The 26,585-nt window shown below is 39.5% G+C and overlaps 1 protein-coding gene across 4 annotated transcripts in view; it reads left to right on the forward strand.

Annotated features, from left to right (window-relative positions):
- Positions 1–1,876: 1,876 nt before the first annotated feature.
- The window catches only part of CCDC170 (coiled-coil domain containing 170), a 47,103-nt gene continuing 22,394 nt past the window's right edge, over positions 1,877–26,585 (forward strand). For 2 of the 4 annotated variants that reach the window (XR_008733018.1, XM_055714985.1), the window contains exons 1-6: positions 1,878–1,996; positions 5,879–5,906; positions 9,331–9,462; positions 12,758–13,014; positions 17,221–17,365; positions 19,204–19,389. Coding sequence is in view for 2 of the 4 variants with exons in the window: in XM_055714985.1 (XP_055570960.1) it covers positions 5,892–5,906; positions 9,331–9,462; positions 12,758–13,014; positions 17,221–17,365; positions 19,204–19,389 (735 nt within the window). In the remaining 2 variants the exon portion in view is untranslated. Of the gene's footprint in view, positions 1,997–5,878; positions 5,907–9,330; positions 9,463–12,757; positions 13,015–17,220; positions 17,366–19,203; positions 19,390–26,585 lie in introns of all 4 variants that reach the window. The other 2 variants (XM_055714986.1, XR_008733017.1) reach the window with 2 other exon arrangements.

Genomic DNA, 26,585 nt, shown 5'->3' on the forward strand with positions numbered 1-26,585 from the left:
AGTGATGGGGAAGTGCACTCAAGCACATGCTTGAGCAAGTTAGGACAAAGTTTCACAATCATTTAATCCTGCATCTGCATGCTACTCCATTAGTGGGACAGGTTAGGCTGTAGTCAGATACTGTACAAATACAGGATGTTATTTTTGTCCAAATTTACAGAGAACATTAAAACTTATGCCAGATTTAGGTCGGCTTTATGTAAGACCACCACTGCAAATTTAACCTGTCAAATAGATTTGAATTGTAGAATGCTGGATTGGCATTTTGCACCGTGTGGTGGTAGCAGCTTTGATCCACCACGTTTGAAATTATAAAACCTTTTGATTGGGCTCCCTAGCCAGCAGCATTTTTAGGTACCTCACATAGTAGAACAGTTGGAGACATAGAAGGGAGGGGGGAGATCAGGAAATCATAAAAATATTAAGGCTTTGTGTAAATTGAAATTTGTACCACTTTGGGATACACTTTGGCTCGTTAACTGAATGCATTTTATCTGGGACTAGGGATTCTCTGGGTATTTTTGAGCCGTACGGAGGCAGCCTGGGTGCACAGCTCCCCTCCTGCCAAGGTCCCTGCTCTTCTCGCCGCTTTCTTGCCTGGCTCCTTTGAGAGTTCAGCACTGCAGAACGAGGGTCCGTCCTCCCAGGCTGCAGTCACTGGGTTCAGGGGATGTCTCACACGCTGCTCACAGCTACCTTCTCTGCACCCCATCCGCTCTGGCAGCCCTGGATAATTTTGATTCAGAAACACCTTACTGGTTTCGCTCTACCACAGCAACACTGAGAGAGAGTGTTCATGTAGACGGTCCGCCACAGCAAGGAGCAAGTCCCCCCTGGTTTTTGTAATACATTTTATGTACCCCCGTGCCACCCTGTGTTGCTGTTAGCTCACCCTTTGCCTGTGAGGATGAACTGGAAACACGCCACCAGGTAACTGTCATCACCTCATGCACTGATGGCAACTGTGCCGTTCCCCAGGTGTTTGCTGAGGGGAGGCAGGTGGCTCCTGCCGGCCCTGCTGCCCTGTCTCTGCCAGCCCGGCTTCCTTGCATGAAGCCATTTTTTTTCCCCTCCTGTATGAGCTGACTGGCAGATTTCAGCCGAGGGATGGCATAGTCTAGCTCTGTGTTTTAAGCAATGTAGCACTTGAAGTAGGGTGATGAGCCACACCGGCGCCCCTCGGCTTGGGCAGGGGTCTTCCCTGCCCTTGGCAGGAGCAGTGAAATGGCATCAGGCACACAGACAGGACCGCCCCCCCCCCCCCCCCCCCCCCCCCGAAACTAGCCCCAGTTTTTCCATTTTGTTCTCTGGAAAACATGAATAAGTCAGTGTTCCCAAGAAAGGTGAGATGCTTCCTGACTTGTGGGTGAGTGCGGAAGCGGTGCGAGATGGCGCTTGTCGCCGGCGGCACCGGGGCAGGTGGCCGAGCAGCTCTCACAGGGCCTGCAAAGCAGTGTGCAGCACCGGTACGCCTGAGGGTTTAATGTTCTTTTTCTGCCAGCTGCGGTTCCTCTCTCCCCATGTTTATCTGCGGTGTTTGGAAGGGAGGCAAGGAGGCCGAGGCCCCGTTGCGGTGACCAGGGCTGCTTCGCGGGCTGCGAGAGGGAAGGGGGAAGCGCGGCCCAAGCAGGAACGCGCTGCTGTGCGCATTTCTACTCTGCCGGCCGCTGTTCTGACGTTTTTGAGGGAAGTTTTGAGGCAGTTTTCTCAGGTCTGTGGAGTTTTGTTGTGTCATGTCTGTCTGATGTGGGAAAAACGTTCCTGTGGGCACCGCGCTCCCCTCCGGGCGACCAGCGCTGCCCCCCGCCTCCCCCAGCAGGAGGCCCCGCTGCCGCCCCCCGCTGGAAGCCCCGCGGCCGGCCCGCCCGGGCGGAGAAGGGCGCCGCCCGCTCCGCGTTGCCAGGGGGACGGCGGCACCGCGGCGGCCGCCTTGAGCGGCGGCAGGGCCGGCAGCGGCGGGTCCCCGGCCGGCTGAGCGGGCGGCAGCGCGGCGGAGGTACCGCTCCGCGGGGGGGGCGGCTCGGTCCTGCGGGGGCGGCGGCGGTGCCTGCGGGCGGGCGGTCGGCCGCGGCCCGCCCTGGCACCGCGTCCCCGGGGAAGAACGAGGGGGCAGGCGGCCCGGCGCGGGGGAGGGCGGCCCCGGCGGCCGGGCCTGGCGGGCTGGGCCGCTGCACGGCGCCCCCGGGCTCCCCTGAGAGCCCCGCGGCTGGCGCGCCCCGCCGTCCGGCGCAGGGCAGGGCGGGCGGTGGCGGCGGGGAAGGCAGGCGGGGTGGAAGAGGGTTTTGATGTGTCTGGGGTGGTTTTTCGCAGTTCCCTATCAGAGAACGAAGCCCTGACTTTGGGAAAATCTCCAGCTCCCTCCCCCTCGGTCTCCCAACAGCTTTCTGCCGGCTGTTCCGTGGGAGCTGACTGAGGCTGAGTCTGGCTGGAAAGCCGCCTTGCAAGTTATCGTTTCAATTTAAAATTTAATTTCGCTTTTTTTAGGAAAAACAGCTTCTGCAGCCGCAGAGCTGTACCTGGCGGTAGACTCGGTTGTAGCTCAGTGAGCTTTGGCTGATGGTTACAGCTTATCTTCACAATTTCAAGGGCAAAACTTTTTTCTTATTAAGTGTTGCAGAAGGGAGTATCTTTCATGCAGTAGGAATTTATAGTTATCTAAGAATTTCTTCTTTGCTTCTTACTTTGAAACAGGTTTGCTGGCTTTGATGTGAATTTAAAGGAGATGCTTGAGGATGTTGCTTTGAAGGATCAAACTCTTTTACTAAAGATATAGTAGAAAACTTGTAACAGTTTCGTATTTCAAAGGATAGACAATTTATCAGTGCATGAATAGCTAAGTATATCCATAAAAATTAAACATCAATTTTCTAATTGTGCTACATTGTTCTGAGACAAAAAATACAGAATTTTTGTAGACTGTCATAGCAAAATCAGCTGCCTGCATATTAAATTGAACAGTTTGGACCCAATTACTAAATTATTGTTAGTGCTGCTTAGTTACAGAGTTGACAGTAATCTGCTCCACAACCTACCCAACCTGAAGTCAAATGGTTTGTCAACGTTACTTTTGTGACTCAGAAGCACATTAGTAACTAGATATTTATAAGTTGTGGGTTATAATTAGCAAAACACACTATAGCACTGGTCTGTCTTAATTGTGTATATACCAACACACTTAAATATATCTAAAATATTTGCCTTTCATTGTAGTAAAGTATAGAAGGTGTTGTAGGAAAACTGCAAGTGTTGGCATTGCGTGGTGGTCTGTTTTTTAACTCTCTCACTTCAGCTATTCCCTAAAAACGTTACTTAACTCTATTCAGCACTGATAAAGTAGAAACAGTAGAACAGCAAGTGGTTTGCAAAAATCCCTGCATAAGTGCTTAATTTTGTCACATTTTTCTCCCAAATTTTGCCTTAGCAGTTACCCTTTTTATTATTTTGATATTAAACACACCAACTCCTTCTTGTTACTCATTTCAAAAAAGCTGTGAGATAAAGTGTCAGGGGAGATCCAAATTCGTTAATGTAGCCATATAGGCAAAGAACGAAGTAAAACAAAAAACATGTTAATTAATACATTTGGTAGGTGATACGTCTATGTAATTCCCTTAAAATAACTGTTGTCTTTCATCACATTAAATGCCTTTATTATGTTTAGATGCAAATTCACCTCATGCTAACAGAGAGGAAAATGAAAGATGAAAACACTTTAACTGCTGCTTGTAGTAGTAGAGGGTAAGACTAAAATTTTGATAGTCATTAAACTTGCATTTAAGCCCATTAGTCAAGCTTGAAATTGGCCTCTTCAGTAGACGAACAATACCAGAGAGTGATTTTTATCTTTCAATAATACCTTTTAATGATTACTGCAAAGGGAGGAGGGCAGAGCAAAGCAGTACCCTTCTGAAAGGAATTTAGAAAATCTCTTTGGTAATTTTTTGAGCTGTTGGGAGCACTTAGTTTTATCTGTTTCTGGAACAGTACACTACTAATACATGAAACCTCCTTAGGCATGTAACAGCAACAAATAAAGAATTTTTCAGAACTGCACACACAAACTGCGAGCAGTAAGTCGGGCCTAGTTACAGGCAGAAATCAGAGAGGGGGAAGAGGACTTCGCTGAGCAGGAAGCGAGCAAAAGTGATTGGGTATTTTGGCATTTCATAATGTGAAAGAGAAACTGACAGAACAGATATAGCTTTGAAATGTAACTTACAAAGTTTGATTTATGTTAATAAAGCATTAACAATACAAATATTTTGAGATCTGTTAGGCAAATTAGGCAAAGCATTATCTAGAAAGAAGTCAACTTTACCCAAAATGTACATAGAAAGTGGTTAATTTGTAAACAGTGTTTTTCCCCTAAGTGACTCCAGTTCATTTTAGTCTGTTTTCACATGTGTTAATGAAATCTGACTCGCTCTGTAATAGTGGCTCACCCTTCTCACGCTCATTGTGTGTAGCTGGTGTGGCTATTTTGAAGCAACACACGTGCTGGCTGGCTGGCGCTACTAAGAAAAATCTGCAGTAGCCAAGTGCTACCTACCTGCCTTCCCTCCATTTCACTCAGAAATGAATTCTCTAAAAGTTGCCCAGTGCCTGATTTTCACGTAACTTGCATACGATTTGCTTTTAATCCTTCAAATTTTATGAAGAGGTATATGCTAAAACTTGTCTGTCTTTATACTATGATAAATTATTTTGTAAAATAAACTAAAATAAAATATTCCCAGCATGCTGAAATAGAATCTTCTTTTATTTTAGATCAGTTTGTACAAGACAATTTTGAACATGGCCTTGTAGAACATGTTTTGATTGTTTAATCAGAAAATTAATCTAGTTAGGTTACGCATGGCAACAAACTTAATACTAAGATTCTAGCTGAAGTTAGAATAGTTACAATCAAAACGTAATGGGTAAGCTCCTTTTTTTCAGCAGTTTAGCCCATAAACAAATAATTCCTTTTGATCCCCATTGTCCTGAAGGGCACCTTAGCCTACCATAGATCCAATAGCAAATCTGGGGACTAACATTTGCTTGTGATTTCTTAGAGAGAGAAATTCTGCTTGGAAATTTTTCAACTGCACGTTCTTCTCAGTACTACATGTTGGATGTTATCTTCATTCTGGCTGCAGCAAATAATATTAACAAACTGTGTTGCTGCATTGAATAATAATAATAAACTGTGTTGCTGCATCATATTTTCAAAAATTAGAACAAGTTTTATGCATGTATACAGCCATGAATCTTAATTTGTCTTAGGAAGACGTATTACAGATTCATGATATCTCATTTTGTTTGTTTTCAGAATATGAACTGTTATGACACTGGTATTTGTAGAAATTATTGAATAGCCCGCTGAGTCCAACTAGTGTATTAAGTCCCATATAAAGAGGTACGTAAAAAGGGCCCACTAGTCATCTTAACACCTGAAGAGAAAAAAAGTTGTAGTTCAGTTAAGATGTATCATGTGCTTATTGCTCAGATTTTTAAAAAAATAATTATCAGTGTAAATGAGAGCTGAGGGATAAAAGGAGACATGAAATAAAAACTTGGAGCACGTGAAAAGCAGCGGCAAAAGGAAGTGATCACTACACAAAGTGTGACTGTGCAGCTGAACCAGTGAATGTAACCTAGAGAAGTCAAAGATGTGTGTTTTAGTTAGATGTGCTTTTGAATACTGTGGAGGCCATCAGTGCTCCTAGGTGACTAGAGAAACTTTCCCATAGCATTCTGCTTTTATGCCCTACTTTGCTGAGGTACCTGACAGAGTTTAGTGAAGCAGGTCTGTGAAAAATTAATGTCATGTGTTATCATATTGCAAATCTATTTAATTTTCAACCTCTCTTCCCTTCTCCCCCTGTTTGTTCTCTAGACGCAAAAGAAGAATGGAGTCAACAAAGGTTTGTGAATCATTGTTTTTCGTATGCCAACCCCAGCGTGCTTAGGTGCTTTGGAAATGGGAAAAAATCCTTGCCCTGAGTAGTGTCCATCTACTATGGGCAAGAGGCAATGCATTGGCAAGTTACTCAGGGTGGTGCTCAGTGCTTACTTAAATACTTACTGAGGGCTTTCTGTTTCAATAGAGATTTTAAAAAATATAAGGTTGTTGTTGGTTTTTTGGGTTTGTTTTTTTTTTTTTTGGGGGGGGGGGGGAAGGGCAGTGGCAGTGGTAGCAGCATTTGCCAGGGTTGCAATGAGAAATGTAGCAGGGAACAGAGGAAAAGCTGACAAAAGCAGAATGGGAGTGATCTGAATGGTTGGCCAGCATCAAAGTACATGGTGAGGTATAACACTACTGAATGTTGTTGAAGTGCTGTTTTTTCTGAATCAGGTGAAGTTTGCCAACTACAGGACAGATTCCAGGGAGGTGAAAGCAGTTATTTGGTAAAAAAAAAACAAAACCCCCACAATAATGACCTTATGTTGTTGATCTAAAGAACACCTATTGCTAATAAAGCCAAAGTTGCAAGTAGATACTAGTCTTAAGTATTGTAAATATAGGTTTAAGCTCTGTTTAGCATTTGAAGTGAAATGAAAATTTATTTTCTTGCAGGTAAGTGGAAAGGGATCAAAAAAGTTAGCATGAATGGGAGAGACACCCAAACCCTAGACTATTTAGTGCTGATTGAGTGATAATATATTAAGGCTTCTCCTGTCTACTGCCTCTTATAACACTTTATTAATTCCATTTTCTTAACAGTAATCAGTATAAACTACATAGTACTCATGAAACATTACAAAACTGATTTTTTCCAGAGATACATAAGTGCCACATCTGCATTACAAATTTTACCCTGATAGTAGTCACCCCAAATTAATTTTATTGTTATAGTATGATTAATGCTCAGATTTGTGAATGGCTGCTGGAAAAACAAAGGAAACTATTTACTTAAATATTAAAGCATGCATATTCCCTGCTAGAAGTATGATAATCATACCAACTACCCTAGCATGGTGTCACCATATATGATGAGCTTTGTGTTTACTAAGGCACTGGAGGATGCAGAGATCTGTTTCTGTAAATCTCACTAAGACTGTAAATGAGTAGTATGGTAATTCCCATTGAGTTTTGCACCTGGCTTCATTTAAATGTCTTTTAAATTGTTCTGGATGTGTATCTGTCTCTTTAAAGTAGTAAAGTAGTAGAGTCGTCATTTTAAAATCTAGATTTGTGTGATAAATGTAGGTTTCAGAAGTTCCAGCTGTAAAGGGTTTTCTTATGTTCATTATTGCTGCTGAACAGGGCTTCTTTCTTCACTGATGCTTAGAAATGTTTTTATTTCATCAGTTTTGAGATATATTCTTTCTTTCTGTGAAGTCATAAGTGGTTGTGTTTTTTTAGAGAAGTAAAAGAAAGCATATGTCAATACAGTAATATAAATATAATAACATACATAAATAAGACACACAGTTTTAATGTTTCAAGCTCCATCCATGGTTTTGGAGCCCTGCTGTCCTACAGAATGAAAAAAACCCTCTCTACATCAAAGAATTTCACACAGTTGTACAAAGTGGAAAAAAAAGTGGAGTGAAGCAAAAAGGAAGACAAAGTAGCAAAGAGATGGCACATGCCTTCCCTCACTCCCTCAGAATGGTGATAAAGTTTTGAGAAAATTAGCAGCCCTTTTTATCTTGGAGATTGTGTGCTATGTTGTACGTGGCCCTGAGCTGTGCTACATGTATCAGTCTGGTTTGATGAGAGGGGCAACTCCTTCCTGAAAGAGCACAGCTGAGCGTCTTCTTGGGGGGAGACGGATATGATTAAACTTGATGGGTCTAATCCGGTGTGTACTAGCTCACTGAAGAAAGATGAAAGAAAAGGGTTGACAGTATTATAGAAACTAATATGAGGTAATTTATCTTCTGCTACAGTCCAGACTAGTAATTTTTGCCTTAGTCCCCAGGAATTTCTGTGCATGTTTCTTGGTAAAGTCTTAATTTACTAGCTGTTCACCTATTTAGAAAGCTGTTAATTTTTTTCTATTTAGCATGGGTGATACAAGCTGAACTTGTAATTTATTTCAGCCTGGAAACCAAGGCTGATGTAAAAAGCATGAAGTGTTGTCTCCGTCTCCACTGGAATATCTTTTTTTAGCAGCAGTCATTAGCTGGGGGGAGATTTGCATGTTGTAATGTGTATCTAAAGCTCTAGGATTGCAGTTTTGTTTCAGTCCTGTGTGGGACCTGATGGAACAAAAAAATCTCATGTTCTGTCTTCTGCCATGTGTGCTGCCAGCATCACCTAAACAAAGTTCTGTTCTGAAGATGTTATTTTTATATTTCATTATTTTGTAGTCACTATCAACTGAAAAAAAGTTCTGTCTAATGAAACTCCTATCAAGACCTTAGGTCTGAATTTTCATATTGAAAGATTTAAGTAACAAAGGCCAAGAAATCCAACACATTTCTGCTTTACTGTAGAAGAGCAGAAGCACACAAAAATGAGAAAGCTTACTATAGTCTAAAAGGCACAGCTAAAAGAGTTGTACAAGTGGTGTGAAGGAGGTTATGCTAGAAGTACAGAACCAGTGCTTGCCCTCTACCAGAAGGGCTTGAAAAAGGGTGAAAGTCAGTCATAAGGTGATTGCTGGGCATGAGAAAGCATCATTCAGAAAGCTGAAGTTATGTCATGTCCAAGTGAAGAAGTTTGAAAGGACATTTAGCCTTAGCTGGTTAGAAACAAAAGTACAAATGGGCAAGCCAAAAAGTGACTTTGAGGAGCAAGAGGGAGTGTCTGAATGGTCTTGGCCTCTTCAACTTGGTAGAGAGACCATGGAGGGTGACATATGATAGAAATTGCAAAATTATGAGTGGCACAGAGAAGATTGATATCAATTGCTTTTTTCCCTCCCCATTTCTTCCAGAAGAAAAATGAGGGGGCATGCAATGTAACTGAATTCTAAAAACCAAAGTGGTTCTTTGTGTAAGAGACACTGAGGACTCCCTTTGGGTTAAAGTTTACATGGGCTGAAGGAGTGACTGGGTAAATTTGTAGAAGAGGGACCTTTTGAATGTTGCTAAATACATAGAAATTGCTGGAAATACTCTGAGCTGAAAACAGTGGGAGGCCATGGGATTGTTGAGGGGGAATATCTTACGTGCCTATATATGTTAGCACTGGTGTTGGTAGCTGAACTTGCAGATGAAAGTGATGACTGATGAAAGTGACTGTTTATCCTATTTTTTAGTAAGGGTCAGTTACTCTGGGAATAACATGTTGTAGAATGCATGTTGAGCAGCTTAATCAAAGAAAAAAGGACTAAAGCAAAAATGTTCAAAAAATGTGTTGTCTAATGTTTGGTTTTTTTTATGCTGTCTTCCCAGGAATCATATGATCATGTTCTTTTGAATATTCCTGTCACCAGAGAGCAGATGAATCAGTATCGAGCTGCAGCTGAAACTGCTCAAAGTGAACTTGCAGCACTTTCAGTGAAGTATGATTGTGCTCAGTCAGAGGTATATTTAAAAATACTTCCAAATCCTTCTCCAAACCTGAAGATTCCCTGTAGTCACTTCATGCAGAGAATAGAAAGCTTGAAGAAAGTCCAAAGCTTTTTGCTTTTGATACAAAACTTCTGTTTCACGTAATATTCTTAGAATTTCCATGTGCGCTTTATTCAGCTTGCTTCTGTGTTCAAGGACTGAGTGTGAGTTTATATTTGAAAGATTTGAAGCAATCTAGCTTTTTATCATCATCATCTAAATGCTATTGTTTTAAATTAAACCTGAATGTTGATATTTCTAAATCGTGGTTCTATGAAAGTTCTGATAGATGTCCTCCTGTTGTTGCTGATGAGTTAAGATATAGCAGCCCATCCTCACCCATTTCCCCACTATCCAAGTTACAGCTCCACGCATTTGCTTTGCTTTTATCACCAGTGAAGTTGTGTTTGAACTAATGAAATTGATTGTAACTAGAGAGGCTGAAGAGCATGCACACATCCTTTTCTTCTGTTTCTGCTGTGCAGATGGTGTTCTCAGGAGAGAGGAGAATTTTTAGAGTTTCTGTATTTTCACATGTAATTAATTTATTTATTTATTTAACATATGACTGGCTGAGGTTGATTTGATCCAATTCAGCAATGCAGGCAGTGATCAGTATTAAAATTGAGTTGAATTTTCATTTAGGAGATATGAAATGCTTACACTTATTTACATATGTAGATTTGGGTGTGTATATTCATGAATATACATAAATACATAAAATTTGATAGAAACTTGTGAATGTTCATCCAACCAGTTGTTTAAACACATGTACATTTTACAAAAATGTATTTCTTTTGCACATTGTAAAGTGCTTTGTGATATACTTGCATAGCATCTAAACATTAAAAAAGGCTCTATCAATGAAATAAGATTTATTTAATTGTGGATAGCTGAATATGGGAAACAGGAAGAACATGTAGTATTATAAGAGAATGAATTGTTAATACAGTATATGGCCAGAAATACAGGGATAAATGTCCATCAGCTGAGCTTGAATTTGACCAGTTGATACTGAAATTACCGCTGAGTTCCCCTACATTTAATGGCTATGCAGGATCGGTACTTTAAACTTCAATTTTAAAAAGCCAGAATCTCATGTTCTCATAGAAAGAATTTATTACTGGAAATGTTGAATGGCTTTATTGCCAGCATGACTGACTGATTTATAGATTCTTTCAGCACTGTGCTTGCAAAAGCACAGTCAAGAAAGCAGCTGTTCATGCTCTTGTTAATAAAGACCTCCCTGACCCAGCTGAGGTCAGAGCCTTGTTCTGCTGAGTGCTCTGTAAAACTGATGATATGGGATTATTCTTGCTTTTTCTGCTATTGGAACTGACCACAGAGGAAAAAATATCATATTTTGCAGATGGGGAGTTGAACCACAGAGTAATTTTAAGGTTATGACCCCTTTAAGCTACCATAGCTTGGTCCAGCTGCCAAGCAAAGCAATCCTATTGTTCCTTCAGCTGCTCATTTCCTTCCCCACACTACTCCATCCCTTCTGCTGGCACAGATGTATGTGTAGCTTTATGGTGAATGGTTTTGTTGGGGACTGATGCAATTGAAAAATAAAGCTTTTCCTTCTGGGTTTTTTTTTAGCCAGATCGGTTTCCCAATCTTGTTTCACCTTGTAGCCATGTAAGTGCTTCTGCTAGCACAAAGAAGAGGGTGGAGTATGGAAACGAAGCCCAGGAGCCTAGAAAAAAGGAGAGCTGCTTTTCTTAAAATCATTGCTGCTTTGTCAGCTCCGAAGTGTCTGATAAACCAGTGCTTGCAGGGGAAGGTCATCAGAGACTACGCTGCTGCTGCAAAAGTGATCCTCCTACCTGACTCCTCAGTGTTAGCCTTTTCTCTGGGATGTGGCCAGCTCTCTTTCCTCATGCTCCATTGTAGAAAGTGAATTCTTCTCTGTCAGCTGCGTTAGTTACATTGTTTTTGGAGATGTCAGAGAAACACCAGAGCTGGTGCAAGGGAAAGGACAGGCATGCATGGCTTGGAGCAGGAGAAGCAGGACCTCTCTTTTCCAAGGCAGTCACCATTCAGCTGGCTCACCAGCCTCCTGGAATTTCTCTGAGTATCTTGGGTTTGGTTGCATTGGAAGCCTCTGACAGAGCAGTGGATTTCCTGAGGTCCTGAATTGCAGCTTAACGTTTTAAATATTTATTGCCTTAAAATGTTTGCCACAAGTTAAAAGACCTAGCACATCATAATCAGCAGTTCATGTGGCTTACTTATTTGCCTGTTAATTTTATGTAGTAGGAGATAAATGTTTTGGATTGCATCTTGCTGCTTATAATTGGAATTGTCAGGAAAGCTGAAACATGCCTTAACACTTCTTGTGACAAAAAAAGCCACTTTAAATTACTTCTTCCTTTTAACAAAATAAAACACACTGAAATTTTATGTGCCTGGTGTGTCTGCTTCAGGCTCAGTCTTTTAGAGAGGCTTGTAGCAGAAATAGTTCAATTGAAAACAACATTTTGAACTAAAAGAGAGAGGGGAATGTAAAGAAAAACGACTGAACTCCATGAACTGTTGGGAAGCTCTAGCATCACCTCTGGAACAGGTCCTTGATATTTGGCAGTGATGTTCCTCCTCCCATCCTTCCTTAAAAGGCTCTCTTGTTGTTTCTCTGTAAATCCAGCTACATTTGATTGGATTATCAGACCAAAAAATAACTATTTGCATAAGATGAGAAGAGGTTGCCTACAGCACAACTCTCCAAAAATGTCTTTGCCTCTGAATATGCTGCAAATCATCAAAAGGGTTCACTCTTACACAACAGGATACTATGCTGTTACAACTCCCTGCAGCTATAGACCATCTGTGGAATTGTGCACCAGAACTAGAGGCAGGGAGGAGGCAGACAAAAGAGGGAATAGTGGTGTTAGTAACTGTACTGTAATGCAGATGCGTAAGGGAGGCGAGTTAAGGTTGTGCAGCAGAACTTAAGGTGGAGTTTTGCTAAATTCTGATTTTGTAAATAAATTTATCTTCCTGTAAGAGATTACCTTGAAAAGTTGTATGTATTACACAACAGCAGATTTTGTTTTTAAAAACCTTTTTCTTGCTTTTTGCTAGTTATACGAAAATAAAATTTTGTACCCTCCACTCAGTCTTGCATGATAGAAGACTCTGAGTCTTTTGTTCCAAAACGTGTTTCTTGTCACATTGCTATACATGTAGTGCAGTCATATATTTCAGCCTGGGCAAAATTATTCTTCCTTTTTTTTTTTTAATTGATTTTTTCCTTTTCTATCTATAGCTTCTTGAACTCAAGTCCAGAATGGTCTCCAAAGAAGCCTCTTTTCAAGAGCTGAAGGCGGAAGCTGAAAGCTACAAGGAAAACAATGCTAGACACATGTCTCGCCTCCTGTCTTTGCAAACTCGAATTCAGGAGATGGAGGAAGAGGCATGTGTGCTCACCACTTCTAAAAACCAGGCTGAGCTGACAGCTCAGGTGGCATCTAAGGAAAACTGGGAACTGAAGGAGGAGCTTCATGAGCTAAATGCCAAACTTAAGTAAGATTCATGTGAGACGAGAAACAATTTTTGTTCGGGGTGACAGAATGATACAGTTGTCAACACAGAAATATACATTGGTGGACAGACTTTATTGCAGATCTGAATTTTGTTACAATGCCTTGCACAACCGCAGTGTCTATGTGGAAGGTATTGAAATTTGAGTTTTGGTTTGAGTTAGCTCATAAATCAGGTTTTGAAAGTTTTGTCCTTCAGAGGAGAAATGATGATATGAGTCAGCTTGGTGTAACCTCATTGTTTACAAAAAAGGAGCACAGAGGGCTGTTTGAACACAGTAGAAATGATAGGTATGGTTTCCTCATTCAGGTATTTCCATGTACGGCACTGAGGCAAGCCTTGTGTCTTTCATAGCACACTTGTGATAGGCAGTACCTGCAGCTATGGTCTAGTGCCCTGGTCTGTCCTTATCATGTGGCATCTTTTGCAGACATCTACCTGTCACCTGACATGCTTCATGGGCCATGCGATAGTGAGTGACTGTGCTGCTGCACCACTCTGGTCTCTTTTCCCCTCTTCTGTGTCATGGCTGGAACTGGAATTCCAGTGTCAAGTGAATTTCTTCCTTAGTGTAAAGCTGTCTGTTAGGAGCAGTATAATCAGAAAATATGGTATAGTTCCTAGTTAGTAGCATCCTGAGGGAAGCATGTTCATGTTTGGTTAATGTTTGTGCAGCTTTCAGAAATGCTAGCTTTCTCTGAGTTTTCTTGTGCTTTCTTCTGGAGGATTGCTGTGTGGGGTTTGTTTGGGTTTTGGTTGTTTTTCTTAATGTGCATACTGATTCCACAAAACTTATTAAAAGACAGTATCATTAACTATACTGTCAGCGTAGTGTGTCAGAGTACTAATCTATCAGTTCTGCCTAACTGCTAGTATTTCAGGTCTGTGGGATGGAGACTGATAGCAATGTTGATCACAAATAAAATTGATTGGTGTGAAAATATTCTGAATTCTAAAATTCCAGAATCAGTCATGTTATATTAATAGACACCTTGTAGACTGTTGTAATGGATCTTTTTCCACCATTACAAGGCAATATCCATGTCTCTCTCAATACAGTCTAGTTAAGAGCAAGGTGAGTGTTTACCAGATGTCTGTATTTCCCAACTCGCTATTTCACACAGCTCTTCCAGGCTTTGTGCATTAGGAGTGGATAATTAAGTTATTTTAACATTTAGAGAAATCCATTGCAGTGTACTTGTCTATTACCAGCTGATTTGCAAAAAGCCCTGTCTGGAGAGTGCTGATGTTGACCACCAAAGATTTTAGATACGATCCAAAAGTAAGTGAGGAGATAGTTAAGCCAAAAAGTATATTATGTATCCTAGCAACATAGACAACATGACAGTCTCTGACATAATGATTGTTAAGATTCTTTGAAAAGCTACTTCTGGGAGAAAAAATAAAGAAGAAAAAAAGGAAGAAAATGCTCCTATCCTGTTTGCCTAACACACTGGGAGAAAACTGCCAAAATACTAGTATCATACTCGCCTATTGTTGCAGTGATATGATCAATTTTATGTAGCATAAAACTGTGCTGTCACTCCCAGTGCAGTCCTGGCTGCTCTGTTTTGCCCATGACGCTTGTGTCAGCACTTCTGTTTGTGTTGCTGTGTAGTGATTGGGACCAGGGAACTGCTTCAAGACAGAAGTGAGCAAAATAAAAAGCTTAATTTCCAGCTCTACCAGTCCCAGGTCTGGTTCACTGTGTGCATGGAGAGTACCACTAGAGTGCTGGTAAAAGGGGAGGGACAAAGGGAAGTTGAATCTGCTCTTTTTGGAAGGAACAAACGTGTTGGATTGGTCATGAGCCTACAGTGTATGCTTTCAAAGCTTTTTCTCATCCTCAGCTAATGGCTACATGTGTCACTTAATGAGCTTTAGTCGCTTAGTCTGGGCACCTTAGTAGTACGTGGCACATGACTAGTCCTATATTAGGTATTTGAGAAAGATTTTCACTGAAAACCACTAATAAAAGGTAAGAGAAAGGCATGAAATGCACATTTACATTCTATACCTAGGGATATAGTAAAAAATGTGTAATGAATTTTCTGACTAGTTTCCAAGATGTACACGTCTCTGATTGAAAAGGATGCTTTTCTACTCAACATGTCTATTGCCAAGGTATTTTTAGAGCTTGAACTGTGAAAAGCTTTTTTTTTTTTTTCCCTTTTTTTCCTCCCCTTCTCTTTGCTCATTAGTTCTGAAGAGCTAGCAAAACTGTGAAAGAGCTGCATTCTACTTTTTTGTACCTGATTGCCTATTTTCTAGGTGCTTAGACCTTTATGGCCCCACTGGAGGTAATTATGTTATTTGCAGAGTTGCCAAGTACATGCTTTGTACTTCAGGTTGTTTATTTTTAGCAGGTATAGTTCTGTGTGTGGTGTGCCTTCATTTTTCAGAGCCACAGAACAGTTTGCAGGGTTGATGGTCAATCTCATACATATAGGCATGTATGTACGACATGTCTGGAGCCTCATGCCTTTTCACTTCTGATATATCCCTCCTCAGGACAGCAGCTCAGTAACCATCCCACAGCTTAATTTTGCTGGGGCTATAGAGGAGAGGGAAGTGCCTGGAGGTGAGGAAGCTGTAAAGCACTTGTTTCTTGAAGGCCAGTGCCTGCTGCAGAAGGCAGAGTTCTTTTGGTTTGTGCTGTGTGCTGTGCAGTAGCACATGGAAATACCCTTGTCTTGTCCAGAGCAGTAATTAAGGTTTTCCATCATTCTCTGTTATTTTTCTGCTCTCTTCCACTTTGCAGTGTTGACAGCTGTGCTAATCTCCCTCCTAAGGCAACATTTTAAATTTTTTCATGGACCATCTCTTTTGCTTAGTGATTTATAACCATTTAATGCATGTGTTTGCACTCATTGTGTGTTTCCTATAAGAGTCTCATGCTGCTTTTTGATTATGGAGTGATGCTCTGTTGCCTGGAGGGAAAGAAATCAAAAATGAAAAAGAATGAGTCCAGAAATTACTAACGTGCCCACCTTGAAAACTGAGAATAGTTATATGCTCTAATAAGCAAATGAGTTTTAATAAAATATTTCCTCTAGACAGATGTTTGGTGCTACCTCATGTTTCATTTTATTCTAGTATTCAAATCTTTGTGAGAACGCTCAGCAGTTTTGTCTCTTGCCACTCTACCACTAAGTACCTCTCTTATGGGTGTTATCTGAAAGGTATTGGAATTGATACTTGGATTATACTAATGGTCATTTTGAGCTTTATTTGGTTGGCTATTTTTGTTAATCTGTTCCTTTGTAGCTTTTCAGAAGTGATGCTCAGCATTGCAGCATCGTGAGCAAGATTTGAATCTATGTATTTGCTACCTGTGCAGACTGTGGCAATGCTTGTTTGCTGGGCTTGTCTTTGTCCCTGGCAATGGGAGGGTTGTAACCACATTTATGCTAATGAGTTAAACTGACTGCTCTGGTTGTTTGTTCTTATAAAACGTTCACAAACTTCTGGTAGGGCTGATGACAGATGTTTCACGTGGGTATGTATCTGCATGAAAGGTGCCTTCTGAAATTGATGAAATTGATGATAAAAAGCTGCCTTCATACTTTTGTGGTAGTCCCTTAATATTTTCTTTTTTAATCTATCCCTTTCATGGGTAGTGTTACACTGCAGAAGACTGTATTACAGCAAAGTTCTGTCTCCCATCTCTGCTGGTAAACACTTTGCAGGTACTTGTACTGATGTCCTATGCTTCTATTAGTCCAGTCCTATACTTCTCTTTCCCCAGAATTTGTTCATCAGCACTATTAGCTTCATTAGAGAGAGGATGTGAAGTGCTTTTAGCATATTTTACTAGAATTTTACCACTCTCTTCTCCCTTAATTTTTCTAAGCTTTTGCTTGCAGCCTCCATTTTTCAGTATCTTGAGAGCACTGTTTATTAACATCACCTAGATCTTGTGTTTTATTGAGATATTGTGCTGAGAATGAGGTTGGGATCATAGAAGATTCTTTGAAGTGCTAATCAAAAGCAAAGATGAAGAAATGTTTACACTTAAGGAAATAAAAGTTATATGTATGAACAGATATAGAGATTTATATGTAACTTTTAATATTCATTTTGTGGTATGCAGAAGCTAGCAATAATCTTGAGATAATGTCTTTTGCCTAGAATTCTGTTTCAGAGAACATTCATCCTGATGTGTGGTTTTCTTTTCTGTCCGATTAGTAAAAATTTGAATGAATGCAAAGAAAGCACGACTCAAGTTTCTAAAATCCGCAGAAAGTATGAAGAGCTCCTTACACAGCTGTCTGGATTCTTGGACACAGACATCAGAGAAAAAGAGAAACCACAGGAACATTTAATGTCAAAGGTGATTATGTGTAGGCAAGGGTTTCTGTATAGCAATTTAACAGAAGAATATTTGGTTGTTAAATAATTGTTTATTTATTAAAATAAATAATAGTTATAAATATATTATTTATTAATAAATATTTGTGGTAAATAATGATTTGCAGACAGTGCTATCATTTAAGACATTTATTTAGTTTTTTTTCCCCTGTTGGGCTGATTTTCAAAGGTGCTGAACACTAATAGACCTCAGTGAACTCGGTCTGCTCTTACTTGCATAAATATTTTATCAGCCTGTATTTTCCAAGTACAACCCTGATTAGATTCTTGTTTGAAAGCTTTCCTGAAAACCTTAACACTGGGAGTCACTAGGTGACATGTAAACTAGATCTTAACGCTTATCTTGAGCTGACATACCATTAAATAGAAACATCTGAAATGGCACACCCTAAAACTACCTTAACTATGCTCTGTAACAAATGCTGTAAATAACTGTGTGGGTTTTTTGAGACTTAGTCACAAAACTCTATTATTTCTCTTCAGAATACTTCTGAAATTTCAAAAACTAAGCTTCCATTTAGAAAAGAAAAATAATTTTTATACTCTTAACCTTTACTGATGCTGCTGAAGGAGATTTTATCCTAATTTTATGTATTCTCGTGTTCTGTCTAGTCTTTGCTGTCCTGTTATTTCTTACCTAATATGCTCCCAAGTGATGTTGGGAAATTCTGTTTCATTATATTAATATTATTATAAGAGTTCCAGCTATAAGGAAAACTTAAAAAATGAAGATTATCTAGTTATGTATCACATTGATTTCTTAAAATACTTGCCCTCGTAATAGTACAAGCATACTGAAATTGTAACAGATACTCTAACAAAACTTGGCTAGTTCTCATTAGGAGCAAAGATGTTTGTGTTAAACTGTAACTCTTACATGCTTTAAGTTGAGGAAATAACTGGATTTTAAGGGAGAAGTATATGTTGATGTATTTTTTTAGCAATGTGGTAATAAATCCAGTTGGAAAATCTAATATGTGCTGAAAAGTGTGTGCATTAGGGAAACTTAGCAGCTAATTTTTCTGTTTGGGGTCAAGGCACGTCTATTTCGCTTCATTTCCCACATTCCCCCACATCCCCATAAAACAGAATTGATCTGGCTTAGTTTTAACAAATGTCTTACCGGTAGGAGTCAGGATACAATTGTTACGTTATGCACTCTTTGAAGTGACCACATTCATGTATTCCACTTCTTGGAAATAGCATAATGTATGAAACCAGTCCTAGAATCCTCCTGGAAACAACTCCTTTTTGCAAGGTTTTAGTTGCTCAGAACAGCAGCCCACCAGGTATTTGGCCCTGCTCTTGAGCATGCTTATGAAATAGTTGTTGCTAACTCAAATCTCCCATGTCTAAAAAATTTCAAGCATAAAATGCAGCTTTTATTTTCTCATTCCAAATGAGAGGCACATATTTTAAAAAGCCAGACTGAAATGGTCTGCTTTTCACATGAAGTTAGCTACATGATCTGTTTTCATTTTCTGACCTGCTTCAGGTCGGGCACAGACATGCAGTGACAGTAGCTCTCCACCTGTTTAATAGATCATAGAGATTGTGTGGGAGTAAATCTGAACCACATTACACTAAGGTGTGGGCGTCTGGTGGGAATATGGTTCTCTTTTTAGTTTTCTTTCTACTCTTTTTAGAAAGGAGTAGTAGAATCCAATTATAAATTTGACCTAGGGGTCACCAGAAACACCATGTCTTTATTTGGATGATTAGGAGCAGTTATACTGGGATGAATATATATCGTTGTGAAGTGCTTTAAAAAAGTTACTAGTATTTTAATTGTTTCTCTAGGTCTCTGAAATCTGTAAAGAAAATCTGACACTAAAAGATCAGGTTGCTGCTCTTCAAGAAGCTATCAATACCCATGAGATGGAATCAAGAGCTAATAGAGAAACTATCATGAGGCTTGTTTCAGAGGTGACTAAGGAGCAAAAGAAGGCAGCAGGATACTATCAAGACATGGAAAAACTCAGTAAGGTACATAATTGCATGACATGTATGTTTGTCTGTTTTTCAGATGTTTTCTCAAAATTTCAAATTAATTTCCAATAGGAATTTTATGAGAAAAAATGCTTCTGAAAAACTGGTGACTAGGGTCTTTCCTAAAAAGGACATTTTTCTCAGGTTATTTTCAACTTTTTGAAAGCTTCACAATATATGGAGATTAAACGATAACATTGTGTAAAATAGATCTGGATTTAGGTTTGATGCCTTCTGGTGATGCTTGCAAACTTGTATTTTTGCTTCCTTTGTATTGTAGCCTTTTCTGTGCTTGCACAAACATGTAAAGAAACAGACTTTTATACAGTTAATGAGTATATCTGAGGCACGAGCATGGAACCGTGAAAAAATGTTCTTTTAAATATTATTTATGTGATAATACAAGTTTTCTGAGGATTCTTCTACTCAGTTTCTGTAAAAAGTCTAATGAGAAATTGAAAGGAATTGATAAGACGCTATTTTATTCTTTCTCTTAAGGAACTTGAAGTGTCTTGGCTTCCAGGTGCCCTAGATTATCTTTTCACTGAGTTATAAACTTGTGTTTCATAACTGTAAATACTCAGTTGGCTCATATCCAAGAAGTTGTAGCCAGCAGGATTGCTCTTGCAGGAAAGCACTGCTTTGCTGTGGGGAACCCATAGAGGAAACCTGTGCAGCAGGAATGGTGGGGAAATGAGAAATGTAATTTAAGCTGCAAGTCAAGTATTCACCAAACTCATCTAGGTATGATTTCGAAAGGAAAAGGATGTAATTTAAGGATTTACTGGCTCCAGAATAACTCACCATTAAGAGGTTTTGTACACAAAGGACAGGTGAACAAAGTGAGCTTCTGTAGCAGTTTTCCTTATTGCTTTGTACTTTGAGTGATAACTGTGGAAAGGGAGCAGTTTACTAAAACCATAATGAAAATTCCCTGCAAGTACTAGAGCAGTGTGGTTAAAGCTGATGGCCAGAAAAGAAATTAGGAGAAGAAACAGACTGCCACATTGCAGCTGAGTTGTGTGTAACTGAGTTTGTAGACGTTTTTGACATAAAGGCAACCTTGTGCAAGTAAGTTTTCAAATGTATTATTACACACCCCCCCCACCCCCCCACCCCGCATTACTTTTTTTCCTGAACAGAATACCACCACCATACACCTTAAAGGATATAGTGTTCTGGTTTGGTTGTAGGCAAAACGCTTAGGAAATGAGAAATAGCTGACAGTGTGCTCTGGAGAAGAAAGAATTTCTTGTAGAGAAAATAAATGTGAAGAACCACAAGGGTCATAAATTTTACTAACTGTTGAAAATACTTCTTACCAAGCTGTGTAAAATTTTCTGAGACTCAAATGGGCCTGAGAGAACCTGCACCAAAAACTTCAACAGGTCCTTTTTGAGAACATTGTGTTCTCATACTTCACTTCAAACTCGGGTATGTGAGCAGAGTGTAGCTTGCTCACTAACTAAGCCAGAATCAGGAGATGTTTTAAACCAAGATGAGGGCTTCATTTGTGACTTGTTTAGCAAGTTTGCTCTGACTGCCAAAAATTTTCCAAAGTTGAGCTAGTTTATGAAAAATATTTTCCTATCGTTATTGTGGATATGCCAAATATATAATTTATTTAACCCATTTTACAGATTATTAGTATTGCCTCTCAAATGAAGTGTATGCCATCGGGGCTTATATTTAGATGCTTATATCTAGATTCTGCAGATTCCTCCAGCGCTGTTCCAGTTTATCTGCTTAAATTTGCAGATACTGAGTAAATCTGTTGAGAAGGTTTTGTGTTTCCAAAAGCCTATTAAGAAATTCAGTAATGAAAAAATAAGTAAAAACCAAAAAAATGCTTTAAATCCATATATCTAAAAACAGGCATCCCCTGTTCCCCTGATGGGTGTCTTACTAGGTTCCAAGAAGGGCATTCATGGTATAAAGCTGGTTTGACTTTGTCAGATTCTTTGCTGCACAGTTTAAGCACATGAACAGAGCTGTACGTTTGCAACATGTTCCCCTGTGATGGTGAAAAGCGTAAATCCATACTGTTCCTGTGCCAGGAGACACACACAATTTTCTATCAAAATTCTTCCTAAGTGTATAGAGGCTGTCACACTGTTCTGCCCGTCTTCTCCAGCAAGTCTCAGCCACCACTCTGTTCCCTGCCACCTCTGAATCATTGCCAGTTTTTCTTGCCAGGTAGTTCTTCAGTCCTGCTACTTGGGATTTCTGTGAACTCCCTCTCTTGACCAGGTGCCTTTCTGTATGTCTCAGGAGGAGGGAGCAATCTAATGATCAATTAAACAGATTGTAGAATCTGAAATTCTTGATGAAGAAAATGAAAGCCAGTTGGTTATGTTTTAAGGTTAATACGTGACAATAATTCAGAATGTTCTTTAGTATATTTGATACTTGAGTATTTGGTGCAGGTAGCTGGTTTTCATTTGAGGAACATTAGCAAGCGAACGGTATCTGCAGCCTCGCTGCATCACAGCAGCAAACAGCAAACAGAAACTAATGTAAGTAACAAAAGTAAGCCACTAAGCTGTTTTTGTTGTAATGTATTAGTTTGCTTTTAGAGTTCTGAACTTCTCATATTTCTGACTGAATATTCCAAGAGCTTGCTTCTGCAATTCTGTAAATATTGTGTGTACCTTTATTCTGGCAGTGCTGGATATCAACTCCACATTTGATGGAAAATAACTTTTAAATGTGGCCCAGATTTCTAGACTGAGGATCAGAAGATCTGATCTTTTTTTATGTCCAGATGGTGGTTATTAGTTATGATAATTATAATTTACAGAATTATAACATTCTATGAGAATGTCTGTAGGTCCTTGTAAAATGTCTTACTTGCTCTAACCAAGTTTCTTTCTTGTATTTAATACATCCCTATATGACACTTATTTAGAGGTACAGAATATGATGCCTGTATTCTTCTTCCAGATGAATTCTTACACCAGCTACATCTCCGGTTACCACTGCTAAACCACAAGGACTGTAAACTAACTTGCTCTTATCTCTCATCTTCTCTGATGATTCAACCTGGAAATATTTGTGATGTCTGCTGAAATCTCTCCCTAATGTGTATTTTCTTAATGATATCTTATAAACAACGACAAGCAAAACCCCCCTGTGTTCTGAGAAACTCATTACTTCATCTATTGGGACAAGAAAAACCTAAACCCATTTGGTTGTGTCTCCTACAATCAAAGTATTTGGGTATATTAAAAATGTAGGCATGTTTATAGAGTTTAATCAGTTTCCTTAAATAATAATTACATATTTTAATTAACTATATTTTCATACAATCAAATGATTGTATAATGAATTTATACTGATTACATACTACTTAGATTTTATTAATAACATAATTTACTACAAGTCAGTAGTAAATAGAACCATGGGATTGTTTAGGTTGGAGAAGACCTTTGAGACCATTGAGTCCAACTGCAAACCTAGCATTGCCAAGTCCACTGCTAAACCATGTCCCTAAGTGCCACATCTGCAGGTCTTTTAAATGCCTCCAGGGATGGTGACTCAGCCACTTCCCTGGGCAGCCTGTTCCAATGCTTGACAGCTCTTCCACTGAAGACATTTTTCCTAATATACAATGTAAACTTCCCCTGGTGCAACTTGAGGCCATTTCTCCTTGTCCCATCGCTTGTTAATTGGGGGAGAAGAAACAGACACCTACTTTGCTACAACCTCCTGTCAGGCGGCTGTAGAGAGTGACAAGGTCCCCCCTGAGCCTCCTTTTCTCCAGGCTAAACAACTCCAGTTCCCTCAGCTGCTCCCCATCAGACTTGTGCTCCAGACCCTTCCCCAGCTCCTTTGCCTGTCTCTGGGCATCACATTTGCTAACTTCCAGTCCACTGGGACCTCCCCAGTTAGCCAGGACTGCAGATAAGTGATTGGAAGTGGCTTGGTGAGCACTTCTGCCAGCTCTCAGTACCCTTGGGTGGATCCCATCACACCTCATAGACTTGTGTGTGTCTCGGTGCTGTAGCAGGTCACTGACCATTTCCCCTTGGATTATGGGGGCTTCATTCTGCTCCCTGTCACTGTCTTCCAGCTCGGGGGGCTGGGTACCTGGAGAACAACTGGACTGAGGCAAAGAAAGGCATTAAATACCTCAGCCTTTTTGTCATCATTTGTCACTGAAACAATTTGTCATGCTTTCCCCCCACATCCAGTAAAGGATTATGATATACAAGTTCAAACATCCTTCTCTAATTACCCTCTTAAATAATTTAACCTAAATACTTTGCTTTTCAAAAGTAGATGAAAGCCCAAAAGCCCAAAGTTTCCTTTGAAAGATTAACAAGGGCATTGGTTAACACACAGCTGCTCCAAGAAATAAAAGGGAGGAGATGGACTTGTGGTTGTGACAGGGGTTGTAGAGTGATAGATACTGGTGAAGGACTGCAATTATGTAAGAATCTGCTACGACAGGTGAAATAATTGTTGATTAAGCTGCGTGAGTGGCCAGTAGCTGGTCAGGCATACAGAAATACTTTTAGCCATGCATCCTTTCAGCTTCCATCAGTCTGGGACTTCTGGATTCAAAGGCTGCATCTCCACGTTAACAGCTGATGCTGCTTACTGTATGACACAGTATGAACGTTTCACATAAAATCTCATGAAAGGCCTTTAGTAAGTAGCCCTGCCATTCTTAGTGAATTTTGACTAAAAATAATCAGTATTTCCTCCAGTTCTGTACATGAGACAGCTGTATTGCCACCATCCAGGTAAGGCTGTGGACACTGTCTCTGTGTGTCTGTTGCTGTTAAAGGTCTGAACTCCCTGGGCAGAGCCTCGGATGTCTCATGAGCTTTCACGTCTGTATCCACCTTCTTACAATGTTGTATTTCTCTTTCATTGGAAGTGAAAAACTTGTGTTTCATTTCTCTGGTTTTTTTGCTTTTCCTGTAGCAAATCTTTGGTTTCATGTTTCCATAAATTCCTGATTGCATTTACTATATTTTAAAGTTCTAATTGTTCTTAAATCTGAGAAAATCCCAGTCTCTTTAAAGTAAGCATGACAATGTCACTGTTACTAAAAGTGTCTTTGAATTTCTTTTCTTTTGTTCTGTAAACACAGTAGGATCTTGACTCCGCAGAAGTCAGTGGAACTTCTGCCACCAATTTAGGTGGGCCTGGGATTTCCCCTGGAATATGTTAGGTACAAAGCTGATGTTAAGTATGAAAATAGATTTCATAAGAGTAATCTGTCTTACAGTTTTTCTGTGAAAATAATAATTTTGTTTGATATTTTTTTAAAATTACATGGAGTGTGCACAATCGACACAATATATTTTAATAGCATAACGTACATATTGTTGTAATTTTGATGGATAACTAATTCAGGAAGAGCTATAGAGGCTGGTCTAGTTGATAACCTCTTCATGAAAAATTTTGCCACAGTTTAGACAGATCAGGAGAGAATGAGTTTCTCTGACATCTTTGGTGCAGCTTCCCTGTTGCTTTAGCCATGGCTGAGATGATTAGTGGAGTTCAGGAGGAGAATGTCCACATAGTTTGTCCACAGGGCTGCTGGGTGATGCAGGCTGTGTGGTTTGGTGGCTGTGGTCTATGTACAGCCTATGGGGAAACATCTCCATTTTAACCTGAACAGCAAACGATGATTCAGTTTCCCTTCCAGTGGGAAATTGTTTTAGGAGCTACTCCATCTGTAGGAATAGTGAAAGACAGAAATGGATGCTGTTGGTTCCTGAGAGATTGTTAATTAAAGCTTCAGAGCTCTCCAGAGGGCTCAATGGTAGGGGAGCCTTCATACCACCCTCTCTTCTGCAGGTGTTTTGTGGGAAGACCTTTGCAGAGCTTCTGAAGCTGAACATTGCCAAACTTGCAAGAACCCGAGCTTGATTCCAACATGTAAATCACTAAGAAAATGTGATTGATTACTTTTTAGTATTGGAAGCCAACAGATTTTAAAGATTCATGTAAATAAAAATACATTTGCTCAGCAACTTAAAATGGAACAAAGCCATTCCTAGGGCCAAAAATTTCTGTACAAAAAAGAGAGTTTTTGTACTTTCTTTGCTACTTTTTTTTCCTTTAGAAGTTAAGATAAAAGCTGGTGTTGGACATAAAAACAAATATTATAATAACCTCATCTGCAAAGCCACAATAGTTGCTTTTTTAGTAGGGTGTGGCATACTTTTGTAATGTCATACATGCAAAATAATTAGAGAAAACCCATTTTTACAGCCTCTTTTAATATATTGGATTAGATCAAAATAAAGATTTTAGTTTTTGCAGTGTATGGTTAGGTAAATGAGCAATTAAATTTGTGTTTACTTACAACCATAATAAAATGCTACAGTGCTTTTGGGATGTGAACCTGTGTTGTTTTCTCTGAATCTGTTTCAGTTGTGCTGGTGAGGTTTTTTTGTTTGCTTTTTTTTGTTGTTGTTGTTGTTGCTGTATTTTTTTTCTTTAGGAAGAGAGAACTGGAAGAGGTAATTCAAAGCTCTTGGAAACTAAGTTTAACTACCTGAATCACTTTGGAGTAGGTAGTGTTCACTCAGATGTTCTAAAGATATTAAAAGTTGAAATAGATGAATTATTAGTTATAGTATGTAATCTGACACTTAAAACTGCCTCTGAAATAGTGACTAATTTGACTAGTATCCACTTGTACACTAATAATGTACAACATTATCGTTAGATTATTTTTATTATATGATTGTTATATGATTATATGATTATCATTAATATCATGAATATCATTAGATCATCATCATTATAAGATGAAACAACAGGCCAACAGACCTTTTATATGTATAGGACATTCTAGTTGGAATCTTGAGAAATATGAAAGTATACAGTATAGTAAGAGTTATCACAGCTTTAAAAAAACCCATTGTAGTTATTAAGATCAATAGAGTGAGGATATGTATTAATATGTATTATTACTGAAAATATCTTATGCCTTGTTTCCTCTTTTGTCTGTCTCTTTAATGTGAATTATCTCCCTCATTTTGTTTTGCAGTGTTAAATACAGCTCCTTTAGCCATTCCCTATAAAAGAGCCCCTCCCTCTGCTTAAAAGACAGAAATAATTTTCCCCAACTTTGCAGCTTGAATGCATTTTCTGTGAATGCAGCTGACCTAATATTGAACTCATGAGGGGACCTTGCCAGTGTCTTGTGCAATGGTCTGGGTACTCTT

Source organism: Falco cherrug, chromosome 6, assembly GCF_023634085.1.
Source record: "Falco cherrug isolate bFalChe1 chromosome 6, bFalChe1.pri, whole genome shotgun sequence".
Classification (NCBI taxonomy): domain Eukaryota; kingdom Metazoa; phylum Chordata; class Aves; order Falconiformes; family Falconidae; genus Falco; species Falco cherrug.